Consider the following 14,618-nt stretch of genomic DNA (forward strand, 5'->3'; position numbering starts at 1 on the left):
GAATTGGGGCCCCAGGTGCCAAAAGATTAACTTTTTAACAAGTTCGGTAAGTTTCAAACATGGTAATGCAGTAAAACCTTCAGAGAAGCGATTACAATACAATTTGGATATTACAAATGACACTTAGGCTGCTACCGCACACCTACGCTGGGGGTCGGGTCGGCGTACATGACGCCGACCCAAGCCCCCCAGGACCGTTCGCACGAACGGTCCCGGTAATGACCGGAGAGACAGCGCCATCCCTCCCCCCTTGCCCAATCGACTTACCGTCCCTGCGATCGTACGACGCATCGCTGAGGCCAGGGGACACGCCCCCTGCACTGCGCGACCGCTCTGGAGTCGCAGGGCAGGGGGATGTGTCCACAGGCCTCAGCGACGCGCCGGACGGTCGCAGGGATGGTAAGTCGATTGGGCAAGGGGGGAGGGATGGCGCCTTTTTCGCATGGCAGCAGCTGGAAGCCGCCGTTTTCCAAAAACCTCGCTCGGGGAGCGAGGTGGGAAAATGGCAGCTTCACGCCGCTGTGGAGGAGTGAGGGCGGTGCGGCTGCGAAGCAGTTGCGCCCCCCTTGTGAACAGCTCCCTCGGGACAGCGTTTTTGCCGTCCCCAGGGCACTGTAAAAGGCCCGTGCGGAAAGGGCCTTAGACTTAAAGCTACTTCACACACTATAATTACTGGGTCTGAGTTCATGCACACATTAAATGTTTGCTGTAGGAACTGATATGTATATTTCCCACAGTGTTATACTGTGTAGTGTTGCTCTAAGCCTAAACTGTAATTTGTAATACCTGCACTGCAACCCGCCCCACCCACCGACCCCAACCCCCATAAAAAAAACTAGGGGATGTGAGTGATATTTTAGGCTAAGGAGTCTCAGGAGAAATGCTGCATATACGTTTTATTAAAATAAAATTAATTATTACTAACATTATACAAACTGATGATTCAATAGTTTTGGAAATTAATGATTCAATGGGTGCCTTCTAAACATTAATGGGAGCCTTTAATTATTTATGCCTTTTAATTATTGGGGGGGGGGGAACCTATTAAAATGTACGATGCCTGGTTAGGAGGAGTATAATTATTATGCAAACAGTAATATTCACAAACGTCACAAGAACCCTATGGAGAGCTTATTAATAAGCACAGAATGTAGACTGCGGACCCTTTTAATTAGCAAAGAACGATGAACTATCTCTGCCACTCCTGCTGGCCGAAGGAAGCCACCTCGGCTGTTGGTATGCTCTGCACACAGGGAGACAACCGCTTCAAACCCACCAGCAGGCGCTCCCTGACAGATCTCATGTACTTGTCATTTGTGATTTATACTGTGTGGGCTGGAGACTGCAACCCATTCAGGGGTAATGTGCCCATGGGAATATCAGAGGCCTGGGTTATTTCATGGGATTTCTATAAATAATAGGTAGAGTTCACTTAATATGGGAGCAGCTAGGAAAAGAGGCCAGCTGCCATTAAGAATGTTTACATCTTAATCATTATCACGTGAACGACAGTATTTATAAGCACTGTGGATTTCTGCAAAATCCATTCACGAGCATAAACATTCAGACCTTGGACCAAAAGGGAATGTCAAGAAGCTCACGCACTCCAAATGCGTAGCAGTTCCATTTAAAGTTTTATTAAATTCAGAGATTTATAAACCTGCCTTTCTTCCAGCAAAAAAAAAATCAGGGATCCAAATAAAAAATAAATAAAATGGAATCAACAAAGCAGAAGAACTGAAATAATAATATCCCTCCCTAAAACAGCATTTGAAAAAGCAACCGGAGCAGAGAAATGCCAATAATGCCATCCGCCTAAAAATAGTTGTTCAGCAACCATGCAGAGCCATCTTAGCCCTTCATTCCTGCACTTCAATAGATCACTCCAAATGCCCTCTGGAACAGTTCTGTTTTACAGGACCTCTGAAACATAAATGAAGTGGATGCCTTTCATGCCCCCTCAGAGAGGATTTTCCACAGGACAGGAGACATTACTGGGAAAGTGTGTGAATGAGTAGTGGTTGATCACACTTCAGTGTATGCGTGCAAAGGGGGAGAAACAGACAAGCAGCATTGTTGTGTTAAGCAAAATCACCGCATGAACTTATAACCAGATAACTTATAACTAGATGGACTCTGGTCTGATCCAGCAGGCTCTTTCTTATGTTTTTATGTTCTTAACCAAGAGAGGTCGTCCAAGTATGAGGCTCCTCAATTCATGAAAAGCTTCAGGTAAATACCACAAAAACATTGGTAACCAATGGTAAGATTGCCAAATGGGAGTAATACGGTATGCCCTAAGCAGCTGGCCACAAATAACAAATGGGTTGCTGGATATTTTTTCTGAGAGTGTTCATGGACAGCCCCATGTAGAATGTGTTCATAATACTTTTGTCCACTTATACTTATGAATGGGAATTTAGCTGTGGGTTACACCACAGTAAAATACTTGGAATGAGATCTTAAAATTGCTGTGTTATATTGTGACTAAAATATTGTTGGTTACCTAATATTTGTTGTTAATTATGAAATGATTTTTCTGTATATAATTCTTCTATGAAGCAATAGGTTTGTACAACTTTGGTACAAAGAAATTTTTGTTTATGTTGTTATTCCTATGAAGCAAGAGGAAAATACATACGTATGAAAATAATCACCAAGTCAAACACATGTTTTCATGTTATTATACTATTATCCTGTGGGTCCTGTTTAAATGTTAAAAAATATTAGATACTTCAAAACACATAGCACCATTCAGATTCTTAGGGTGTGAACTCGCTTGTGTTACAAGAATTTAAAAAAGCTTGCCAATTAAGGTTAGAATCAATGGAAATTTGGGAGCTTGTCTAATTGAATGCCATCAAGTACATCCATGGTATTATCAGCATAAAGGATTAATGCATTTGAGAATATGGAGGGTGAAATTCTACTGAGGATAGAGCAGTTGTGAGATCAGTGGTGGCATTCAAATAATTTAACAACTGGTTGTTAACAAGCACCGTTTTAACAACTGGTGCTGCCGAAGTGGTGCAAACCTGCTAAATCCCACGACTGCGTCAATTGATAAAAGACTACTTTGGCTAATAAAAAAACTTTATTCCTCTTGTGAGGCCCAGGTGTGCTGTGAGATCAGGTGAGTTGTGAGATCATTCAAATACAAATTGAAAAGGGTGCCAAGAGACAGCCTTGCTTCGCTCCTCTGTCAAGCCAAGAACACTCAGGGAGTTCTCCCTTATCCCTACACCACACCTGGGCCTCACAAGAGGAATAAAGGTTTTTTATTAGCCAAAGTAGTCTTTTATCAATTGATGCAGTCGTGGGATTTAGCAGGTTTGCACCACTTCGGCAGCACCAGTTGTTAAAACGGTGCTTGTTAACAATCAGTTGTTAAATTATTTGAATGCCACCACTGAATTGATGTATGCTCGTTTCCCCCACAGTCTGGTCCTAGATATAGTGGCAAAAGTTCTTTTAAGATCTATAAATGTGACATACATCAAATATTGTTTGAAGGTTAAATACAAGCCAACTGCTTCAAGTAAAAAAAAAACACTCACAGGGGCTTTGTCATAACATACTAACCTCTGAATTTCATGTTGATAGTTCGATATCTTGACATAATAAGAACAGCAAGTGTGTAGAAATAAAAAGTCTCTCTGTTCTCTGGAAGCTGTAGCAGGAAGGGGTGGGGGAGACATTATCACCTGTAACAGGGCTTTAGCCTTCTTTGGCAGCGTGTGGTCCAGGGAATTGTTTTGCTCTTTTATTTGGGGAGTGTGTGTGTGTATTTTTGGAACAGTAATATGGATAAAAGTGCAGTTTAAAGGCTAAGCCAGCAATTCTGACTACCAGGCATAGCGAGATCTGTGCCTTTAAGAATAAGAACCTTTAAGATCTGTGCTTTTAACAATCACTTGATAGGTGGGGTTAAGAGAACCAAACCTGGAGAGTTCTCTACAGAAAAACTGCATGCCCTGGAGGGAGTGACTCCTTGCATGTAAACAAAAAAATACAAAGAGACCCTTCTGCAAGCCCACTACACACTGCAGAGTCCATGAAGAGCCCTGAGATAAGTGTTCTGTGCATATTGGGCCCCGACAGCAAAACAAAAACTTTGGGATTGAGCAACAGAGACATCCCAGATGTCAGGAAAAACACTGAATGGTTGGAATGTGAGCAGAGACAGCAGCTATGCAGTACTTATGATGTCCATACATCAGTGCACAAACCAAGATGGTGATTGCAGAGGGCATGAATTTTTATGTGCCATTCTTATGTTAATTTTATTCAAGATTTCACCAGACCTTGAGGAAAGTATTTCCGTGAGCCACATGGGTCTCTGTAGTGCTGCAATCCATGAAGAACTCATCTGTAGCACCAGCAGATGCTACACTTTTTTTCTCTGCCAAAATAAATGGGGCGACCTAGAGTGCCAACTGTTGACCTTTCATTCAAAATTACCCCAGTTCCTTTCCCTGCCAGGGACCCATATCCCATCATGCTATTCATCCTCATTTGCAACAAGAGAATTTTAAAATCCCATGGTCATGTTTTCATCATCCGCTGAACGGCAGAAATCAAGTGAGACTCTGTTACTTCCAAGCTCCCCGAGGACTTCTTGAAAGAAAGGCAGAAAACCTAAGATGTTTTCCTAGAGAGGTTTCAGTCCCATCCTATTTTTAAACAAGCATTAAGAGACTATTTCTACTGATTGGGTGACATGGCTGAGAACACACTCAAGATGGCTCATTTGTTCGAGTCTTTTTCACACATATGCTGCTCAGTTAGGAAGGGGAAATCTGGCTTTGTCAATATAAAACAAAAATCCAAACTCATCTCTAATCAAGAGATCCCACAGAAATTGTTTTACTGTTTATACTCTGGCTAAGCTCTGGGCAAGACAATTATGTCGACAAGCCAACAGTGGCGGAGGAGGTTAAGAGCTCGTGTATCTAATCTGGAGGAACGGGGTTTGATTCCCAGCTCTGCCGCTTGAGCTGTGGAGGCTTATCTGGGGAATTCAGATTAGCCTGTACACTCCCACACCCGCCAGCTGGGTGACCTTGGGCTAATCACAGCTTCTTGGAGCTCTCTCAGCCCCGCCCACCTCACAGGGTGTTTGTTGTGAGGGAGGAAGGGCAAGGAGATTGTGAGCCCCTTTGAGTCTCCTGCAGGAGAGAAAGGGGGGATATAAATCCAAACTCCTCCTACTACTACTACTACTACTACTACTACTCTTCTTCTTCTTCTTCTTCTTCTTCTTCTTCTTCTTCTTCTTCTTCTTCTTCTTCTTCTTTGTCAATATAAAACAAAAATCCAAACTAATCTCTAATCAAGAGATCCCGCAGAAATTGTTTTCCTGTTTATATTCTGGCTAAGATCTGGGCAAGACAATTATGTTGACCAGCTAACAAAACATTTACTTATTTTCCCTTAGATGCTGCTCCACTAAAGAGTATCCTGTTAACCACTACTGCCCTGTTTCTCCGAAAATAAAACATCCCCTGAGAATAAGACGTAGTAGAGGTTTTGCTGAAGTGCTAAATATAAAATATCCCCTCCAAATAAGACATAGCCCATCTTTGGGAGGAAAAATTAATATAAGACACTGTCTTATTTTTGGAGCAACATGGTAAGTTCCACCTCGGCTGTATTTCATAGGTGTCGATTCCACACAAGTCCCTGAAAATATTTTCAAAACATTTTCAATCCCCCCGTTTGTTCACAATCACTCCCTCAAAACAATGCCTAGCAGCCATTTTCTGCTTGGTATGTTTTTTTTAAGCTCTGTGGCTCCAATGCTTTAAAGCTTCAAAGCCTCATGCTGCGATTCTTCAGGGGTCATCTCTTCGCATCTACGAAAACACACACACACACCCCCCTCAACATCAGAAAAAGAACTGATAAAAATAAACAGGCAAGATAAGGGAGCAAGCTCAGAAGATGGCCAATTGGCCATGCTGGCAAGGGGCTGATGGGATTTGTAGTCCACGAACATCTGGAGAGCCGCAGGTTGCAGACCCCTGAAGTTAACAGCTCCTTCCAGAGGAAGAACCTGTCAAAAACCAGATGTAACAGTACAGAACCAATACAAACCAGGTAACTGACCTTCACAGTGATAGGCTGACAGATGTATAAAAGTAGAGCTTGCACTGCTGGACGGTTGGATGTCCTCCCATTCTGCTCACCTGCCCACCCCACACCCACCCCAATCATCAGACCCCTTTTCCAGCACTTGGCAAGAGCGCAACCAGGAAGGAATTTCATCCCACAATGTTGAAAAGCAGTTTTTTTTAAACCTGATGAGGAGACATCCCGATCAGCCCAGACCTTCTAGGACTCCCTTCTATATTTTAACAAACAGGCAAATGATACTCTCTTAATTTACACGAAATCACAACAACAACGGAAGGGTAAGAGAGCCGGCATCAGTCATGGATCTTATATATAAGCAAGATACAAAACCACAATGTGTCAGCGACAGATACATTTTAGAGGGAGAGGGAAATAGGAGAACGTATCCATTTAATACTGGTTGGGAGAGCATGGCACATGTGCACAGGCTCACAAACACATAGCCCTGCTCGATTACATCTAGATTACCCTCCTATGGAGGAGTCCGGCCGCTCCCTAGGGGAGGGGTTTAAGGAAAAGGGTTTACTGGGCGCCTTCTATTATGGTATTACCACTGTTTTTAATGAAATCTAGTATATTTTAACAATGGAGCTTCTATGGGTTGCTGTTGTTTTAATTGTATAGTTTTGTTCCCGAACTTGTTTTGTATTAGTTTTGTTGTACACCGCCCGGAGCCCCTCGGGGATAGGGCGGTATGAATGAATGAATGAATGAATGAATGAATGAATGAATAAATAAATAAATAAATAAATAAAAAATAGAGCTTTGTGTCCACAATTCTAGGCTAGAGATACAGAGCTTCTGTCATTGGAGCTGGGAGTGACAATTCACGAGCAAAAGGTTTGCGCGGCAGCAGCCCTACTTGCTCCAGAGAAATATACAAAGGGCAAAAGTCAAGGCTGATATGGACTAGGGAAGCCTCATCACAAACGAAGCGGTGCTCTCAGTTTATTACAAATTACTGAAAGAGACCCCCCAATTCCCCAGGACCCCCCAATTCCCCTCTGCCCCAGCAATGCTCTTTTATGTTTAGTTTTTAAAAAGAGAATAGCTTCAACCCTGCAGCAAACGAGTCCTGCCAGAATACTATTTTAGTGGAACTATTATACCCGCGACGCTGCTTAATGGCTCAATAATAACTCTGCGCTGAGCTCACGGCTCTGAACAGGTGCCAATGCTCTGCGGCTGCACCTGCCAGAGAAACCATTTGAAGCTTCATCGTGCAGGTCCATTCCATTCATTTTCACTTAATTAGCTCCAATCCAGAAGGAAACGAACGGAAATGCCCCAACGACTGAGAGGGTTTCTGCTCGTTCGCGCCAGCAGAAGTTCCAAGTCAGGCGTTTAATTCCTCTCTCTTATCACAGAAAGGTTCGCTTGCAAATAGAACGTCAGGATGGCTGGACAGTGTAAAGCACAGGTGTCAAACTCGCGGCCCTCCAGATGTTATGGACTACAGTTCCCATCATCCCCTGCCAGCATGGCCAATTGGTCATGCTGGCAAGGGGCTGGTGGGATTTATAGTCCAGGAACATCTGGAGAGCTGCAGGTTGCAGACCCCTGAACTAGTCCTTTTGTTCTCCCTGCAACAGCACAAATGGCACAGAGGTCTTCTCTCTTTTTACCTGCTGTGCCGTTACAGCAAAAATGAGCGTGATTTATTTGATTTATCTACACAGAAACTGGTGCCTCCCTGAAGAATGGCTCAAAAATTCATTCAGAAACGGGAAAGGAAGAGCATTAAGAGCACACGTGTGAAACTTTTTAAACAGCATCTGTGCAGGAACATGGCTGCACACCTAGACAACAATTAGTGATTGGTTTCTCGGCACAGACACTCTAGGGTGCCCTCCTGCAGGAAAGTCAAAACAATTCAAAAATGAGAGGCAATCAAAGCACGGAGGGACACATGTGCTCCAATCCTACTGGGAAGTATCAGTAGCAAAAATGAAACATAGTCGAACTACTGAATAAAAATTGAGCAGGAACTGGGGGAAACTATGAATCCCTCTCAAGAATATTAATTTTTACTGACATAGCAAAAGCAGCTATCTCTGATTAACATGGTACATTTAGAACATTTCTGTCATGACCCTCTAATGTCTTAGCCAGGGTCCTGCCATATTTCACTAAGGGTCAGTTCTACAGAGCAGCCTTGAGAATTGCTTGCATTTCATCCAGCCTGTACCAGTCTGTCTCTTCTCTTGTAACAGTTCTGCAACTGGGGGGTGGGGAGGTTTGGGGTATCTGTCCCTTTCAGGTTCTCACTGCCCCCCCAATGAGGCTGCCATCTCCATTCTGGCAGGGCCGTGATTCTGTTTTGGGTCCTGCCTTTCCCCTCCTGGCCTTTTTTGATCAGGTGCTGTTCTTTTGTTTGATGTTCTGTTGTTTTATTTCTGTTTTATTCATTTTAATGTATTTGCTGATGCATCCTTGTTTTAATGGGATTATTCTATGTTTATATGCTGCGGCACTGGTTATTGCCGAACCTGTGAACCGCCTCGAGCCCTTCGGGGGTGAGGCGGTCTACAAATATAATAAACAAACAAACTTCCCTAAGGGGAAGTAGGAGCGGGGATCCGAGAATGACGTGTCTATGGTGGGGGATATAATGCTTTACCTGATTTAATGTATTCAGTTCTGACAATATGAGTCAACAGCTTTTCAATGCTTGTAATCAATGAGTAAGAATTCTACTCTCACCGAACCAATTTGTTTATTGGACAAGTCTGGGGTTGTGCCAATTTTGGATCATTCAGATTTCTCTCTGCTTGTATCTACTGGTACCATGAACCCCACCCCCCAAAATGGATGCAATATTCAAGAACTCATAGCCATTGCAGTAATTATGTTTAATAAGGTGACTACATGCTGCATTTACATCTACTGTTAGCCAGCCTGGTGGCCATGAAGAAGCAGAAAGGCAAAGTACATGTTCTGTAAATACGTAAACTCAAATCCCAGTAACAACGGTTCAATATATGCACATAAGAAGCTGCCTTACACCGTCGGATCATTTATCCATCAAGCTCAGTAGTTCTTCAGGATCTCAAGCAGAGAAAGATCTTTTAAAACCATTGCTTCCCAAACCCAGAACATTTTAGCACTCAAAGCAATTCTATCCCTGGGCCATGGGCTGCACGCTTTCCAAGTAATAGGGAATTCAATTTGCATGGGAAAGAGTCTGTGCACAAGCGTCTGTGTACACTAAATTATCCAAAGCAGTGGCGTAGCACCATTGGGACAGGGAGGGCGCAACGCCCCAGGTGGCGCTGCGGCGGAAGCATGGCCAAGCCATGGAGGGGGTGTGGAGGGGGCATTCCGGGGTGGGCAGCGACACAGCCGGGGCGCAGGGCACGTGCATGCCACGGGCACAGTTCTCCCTTGCTCCACCCCTGATCCAAAGGCAGGGTCAAAATTTCCAGAAATAAAGACATAAATCCAGTGTGCCAATGCAGGTCAGTTCTAAGCACAACTGTCCTCCGACCCAAAAAGCCAGGCAATCTCAAATTTAGCAACCCATTTGTTTAATCAAAGAAAAACTGTTGAAACTCACCCAAGACTCCATATTCCGAAAGGGAGCTATTGCAAACAGTGTAGGGCGCCTGCTGCTCCCAGAGGTGATTCATGGGTACACAGGTCCTTTTATCCACATCTTGATCATGGAGCACATGGTGACGATGGCTACAAAGATTTTTAGGGACAAGTCAATTGCTGGAAGCATATTTTGAAGATACTCTAAGAAAAGAAGGAGCATTTGTATAACGCTTCCCAAATAAACGCTTTGCTTTTCTTAATCATATTTACAGCTGTCCTGCAAAGTAGATCAACAGTATTATCCCCGCACTGTAAATGGAGGCTGAGGCTAACAGACAGTGAAGGCCACCAAATGTGTTCAAACATAAGCATAAGCATTTTATTGTCATTGTGCACGCACAACGAAATTTACAGCAGCATTCCTCGATGCACACAATTTCAGACTCATACCCCATCCTCACTTTCCCCTTCCTCCACCCATCCCTACACAGCCCCAAACACATCAACATGAAGCCGCAGTGTTTAGCATAGCCACAGCTCTAGAGTAGAAGCTGTCTCTAAGCCTCTTTGTCCTAGTTTTGATAGGCCTGTATCGTCTGCCGGATGGTAACAGTTCAAAAAGAGAGTGTGCTGGATGAGACAGGTCTCTCAGAATATTTTGGGCTTTATTTAGGCTTCGGGCATTATAGAGTTCTTCCAAGGAGGGGAGAGGGCAGCCGATAATCCTCTGAGCAGTAGTGATCACCCTTTGGAGCGCCTTCCTATCTGCCACTGTGCAACTGGAGAACCATACACAGATGCAGTAGGTTAAGACACTGGTTAAAGATCTGGACAAGTAGGTTAAAGATCTGGACAAGAGTTTTTTGAGTCCACTGCTTGCGCTCCTAGACCCTTCCTGCATTGCATGATCCGTTGGGGGCACTGCACCGCCACCCCTCTAGATTTCTTTTTAAATTCCACAGGGGTCCTCTCAAGTATACCTTGGCAGATACCAATATGGCACGGCAATTAATACAGCCAAGGTATCGACACAAGGACTGATTCAGACAAAAGAGTGAAAGAACAGAACAAATTTCAATTTAAAGTATACCAAAGTATATTGCTGTACATACCCTGTGTTGATTAAGTAACCTTTTTATTTCCGTTACATGTGTATCCGCCACATATATGTCCCATGGCAACTCCATTAACTGTCAGGATGAGTCTTGCAGACATCAAAGGGGCTCTGTAGTCTCTTATGTTAATGAACCTTCACTCTACTTTACTTTCAGTTTGCCCCATTCCCTTGATCTGCAACATGTAACAAACGGAGATTCATTCCGCATATGCAGAATAATGCACTTTCAAACTGCTTTCAGTGCTCTTTGAAGCTGTGCGGAATAGCAAAATCCACTTGCAAACAGTTGTGAAAGTGGTTTGAAAACGCATTATTTTGCGTGTGCGGAAGGGGTCTAAGAGTGCTCAAGTGCCGGCGCCTGGAGCTATCTCCAGTGGTGGGATTCAGCCGGTTCTCACCACTTCGGCAGAACTGGTTGATAAAATGGTGCTTGTAAACAACCAGTCGTTCAATTATTTGAATCCCACCACCAGAACCGGTTGTTAAATTATTTGAATCCCACCACTAGCTATCTCCTTCCACCGGCCTTCAGAACCAACGGCTGCAACATTCCTGTCTTGTTTTACTCTGCCTTTGATATGGGGGTGCAAAAGTTGGGAGAGGGGAAACCTCACAGATAAAAGGTTGCACCTCAAGTCAGTTCTTTAGAACCAGCTTCTTTAGCCATGCCGATGTCTGTCAATAAAGGCTTCTGAGTGAAATCCAGAGTCTGCAGATCCGGAGCTTGACATTAACAGATTTTTTTTACTCTCCCTGCGCCCAATTACCTCTCACTGTCTTTCTGCTATCTCAGAATTTTCAAACTTCTACCAGTCAGGCACGCAGCTTCCCAAACTGACAAATCACAGGCAAGCCAAAACATGACTAATATTCAACTCCAGCGTCCAGCCCCTAAACTCACTAGGGGCTGGCTAAAGACACCGATCTCAACTGACCCAAAACTTTTCTTCAGATTGTTCTATCACTCTAACTGGATTTTCCCTTTTCCTTTTTTATTTGACTGTTTGGTTTTTTCACTGAAAGCACTGATTTTGGCATTCTATTCCACACTAGTTTGTACTTTCTTTCGTATATCTGTAAAAAATTAAATCTGAAAAGGAATACAAAGCTAGAATATTGTTCAGTGCCCCTAAAAGACCAGATCGATTGACAAGTTCTGCCAGGACAATGGCAACACTGATTAAGAGCTGTAAAAAATTTTAACCACCAAGTATTTAGTTCTTACACCTTCTTTCAGCCTAGACCAGGGGCGTAATGCCCATTGGGAAAGGTGGGCAGCTGCCCAGGGCATCACCTTGTGGGGGGGCATCAAAATGCAGGGTTCATTTTTGGGTATTTTTAGTGGTTTTCCAGTTTTGGCCTGCAGGGGGCGCAGTTTTTAGGCTAGCGGCACCAAATTTTCAGCGTATCATCAGGAGACTACGCTGAAATTTTGGTGCTTATATGTCTAAAAATGCACCCCCTGCAGGCACCAACGTCCTGGTGCAAAAATTTTTTGGTCATGGTGGAGTGGCCGCCCTTGAGGGGGCATCCAACTCAGGTTTTGCCCAGGGCTACAGTTTGCCTCATTACGCCCCTGGCCTAGACAGGTAACTATGGAGTTGTTGCTACTTAATATATGAAGCTTTTAGCGGGACCTGGCTACACACCGTAAAAATATGAAGTGTGGAAACTATTACACAATGGGGGCTGCTTTCTTTCAAATTATAATTAGCTGAGAAATTGTATTACTCATCACCTGGAGCTGCGTACAGTTTCGTATTGTGCGCTGGCTTCCACCTTCTGGAGCACTTCTCAGGACCCTTTATTGTAAGAGCTGCATCACCCCCGTTGCCGTCACCTATCCCTGGCACGTTTGTTTGCCGCTTAGAGCTCTCTGGAGCGCCATTAATCAGCATTAGAATGGTGCACCAAGGAACATTATCAAAACCGAGATGACTGGAGTAATTACTGTAATCCATTAACTCCCTAAGCAAAACTAACTGAGTGAAACACACCAATATGTTCGAGCTCTGCCACCACCGAAGAAAGAAGGGCTATTACCCTGATAATAGCTATTCTGTGGCACATACCTGCCGATGCTGAACAAATTGCAGTTCTGTTCTAACCCATCTTAGGAAAAACCACTCACAATCCTAAGCAGAAATTAGTTAATACTACAAAGCCAGGGGCCAGAGTGTCAACCATTAAAAAAACAACAAAGGAAGGCTAATTAAGACGGAATTTTTCATCTCAATTCTGCTTATAAAGACTCCCCATGAGTAATTTTACACATTATACAAAATGAAGCAGTAGATTGAGGTGGCAAAATTCGACTCTGCATTTCTGCAGATTTCAAGTGTGCAGGGAGATCTTTTTTTTAATGTCTCCTCATGTGCCCTTCAAACAAGAAATCAGAAGATTGGGACTGGGAAGGGCAGCCATGACGGAGCTGGAAAAGATCCTCAAGTGTGAGGATGTGTCACTTGCAACCACGATCAAGATACTCCATACCACGGTATTTTCCATTACAACATTTGGGTGTGAAAGTTGGACAGTGAAGACAGCAGACAGGAAGAACTCACTGGAAATGTGTTGTTGGAGGAGAGTTTTGCAGATACCACGGACAGTCAAAAAGACAAATAAGTTGGTTCTAGATCAAATCAAGGCTGAACTCTCCCAAGGAGCTATAATTACTAAACTGAGGCTATCATACTTTGGTCCCATTATGAGAAGACAGCAGCGATTGAAAAAGAAAACAATGCCAGGGAAAGTTGAAGGCAGCAAGAAAAAAGGAAGACCCAACCTGAAATGAAATTACTCGATCAAGGAAGCCGCAACCCACGAGACCAGAGGAAGGCTATTAATGAGACGATGTTTTGGAGAGTATTAATTCATAGGGTCATTGGAGTACTGTGTTCAGTTCTGGTCGCCACATCTCAAAAAGGATATTGAAGAGATAGAAAAAGTGCAGAGAAGGGCAACGAGGATGATTGAAGGATTGGAGCACCTTCCTTATGAGGAAAGGCTGCAGCGTTTGGGACTCTTTAGTTTGGAGAGGAGACGTCTGCGGGGGGATATGATTGAAGTCTATAAAATTATGCATGGGGTAGAAAATGTCGACAGAGAGAAATTTTTCTCTCTTCCTCACAATACTAGAACCAGGGGGCATCCCATTGAAAATGCTGGGGGAAGAATTAGGACTAGTAAAAGGAAACACTTCTTCACGCAACATGTGATTGGTGTTTGGAATATGCTGCCACAGGAGGTGGTGATGGCCACTAACCTGGATAGCTTTAAAAAGGGGCTTGGACAGATTTATGGAGGAGAAGTCGATCTATGGCTACCAATCTTGATCTGCCTTGATCTCAGATTGCAAATGCCTTAGCAGACCAGGTGCTCAGGAGCAGCAGCAGCAGAAGGCCATTGCTTTCACCTCCTGCATGTGAGCTCCCAAAGGCACCTGGTGGGCCACTGCGAGTAGCAGAGTGCTGGACTTGATGGACTCTGGTCTGATCCAGCAGGCTAGTTCTTATGTTCTTCTTATGTTCTTATACGGTCACAAAATCAGGGGCCAGAGTGTCAACCATTAAAGGACAATAAAAGAAGGCTAATTAAGACAGTTTAAGTTGAAACTGACTCAATACCTGCACACACAAGCACATATGTCTATGTACCGGAAATTGGGACACTAAGGAGAAAGGTTTAATGTAGCCCTCTCCCCAACATACTTATTTAGCACATGGAGGAAGCTTTTTGAATGGATGACCTCTCAAAATACAACGGTTAAATTTGAGTCCAGCAGCACTTTAGAGGCCAATACATTTTTCAAGGTGTAAGATACAAAGGT

The 14,618-nt window shown here is 43.7% G+C and overlaps 1 protein-coding gene across 1 annotated transcript in view; it reads right to left on the bottom strand.

Moving 5' to 3' along the window:
• Window positions 1-14,618, bottom strand: part of LOC125438413 (2-oxoglutarate dehydrogenase-like, mitochondrial) — a 44,653-nt gene that overhangs the window by 21,832 nt on the left and 8,203 nt on the right. The window contains exon 4 of the mRNA XM_048506859.1: window positions 9,692-9,819. Within this exon, the coding sequence (XP_048362816.1) occupies window positions 9,692-9,819 (128 nt within the window). The remainder of the gene's footprint in view (window positions 1-9,691; window positions 9,820-14,618) is intronic.

This window comes from Sphaerodactylus townsendi, linkage group LG08, assembly GCF_021028975.2.
Source record: "Sphaerodactylus townsendi isolate TG3544 linkage group LG08, MPM_Stown_v2.3, whole genome shotgun sequence".
Lineage (NCBI taxonomy): Eukaryota > Metazoa > Chordata > Lepidosauria > Squamata > Sphaerodactylidae > Sphaerodactylus > Sphaerodactylus townsendi.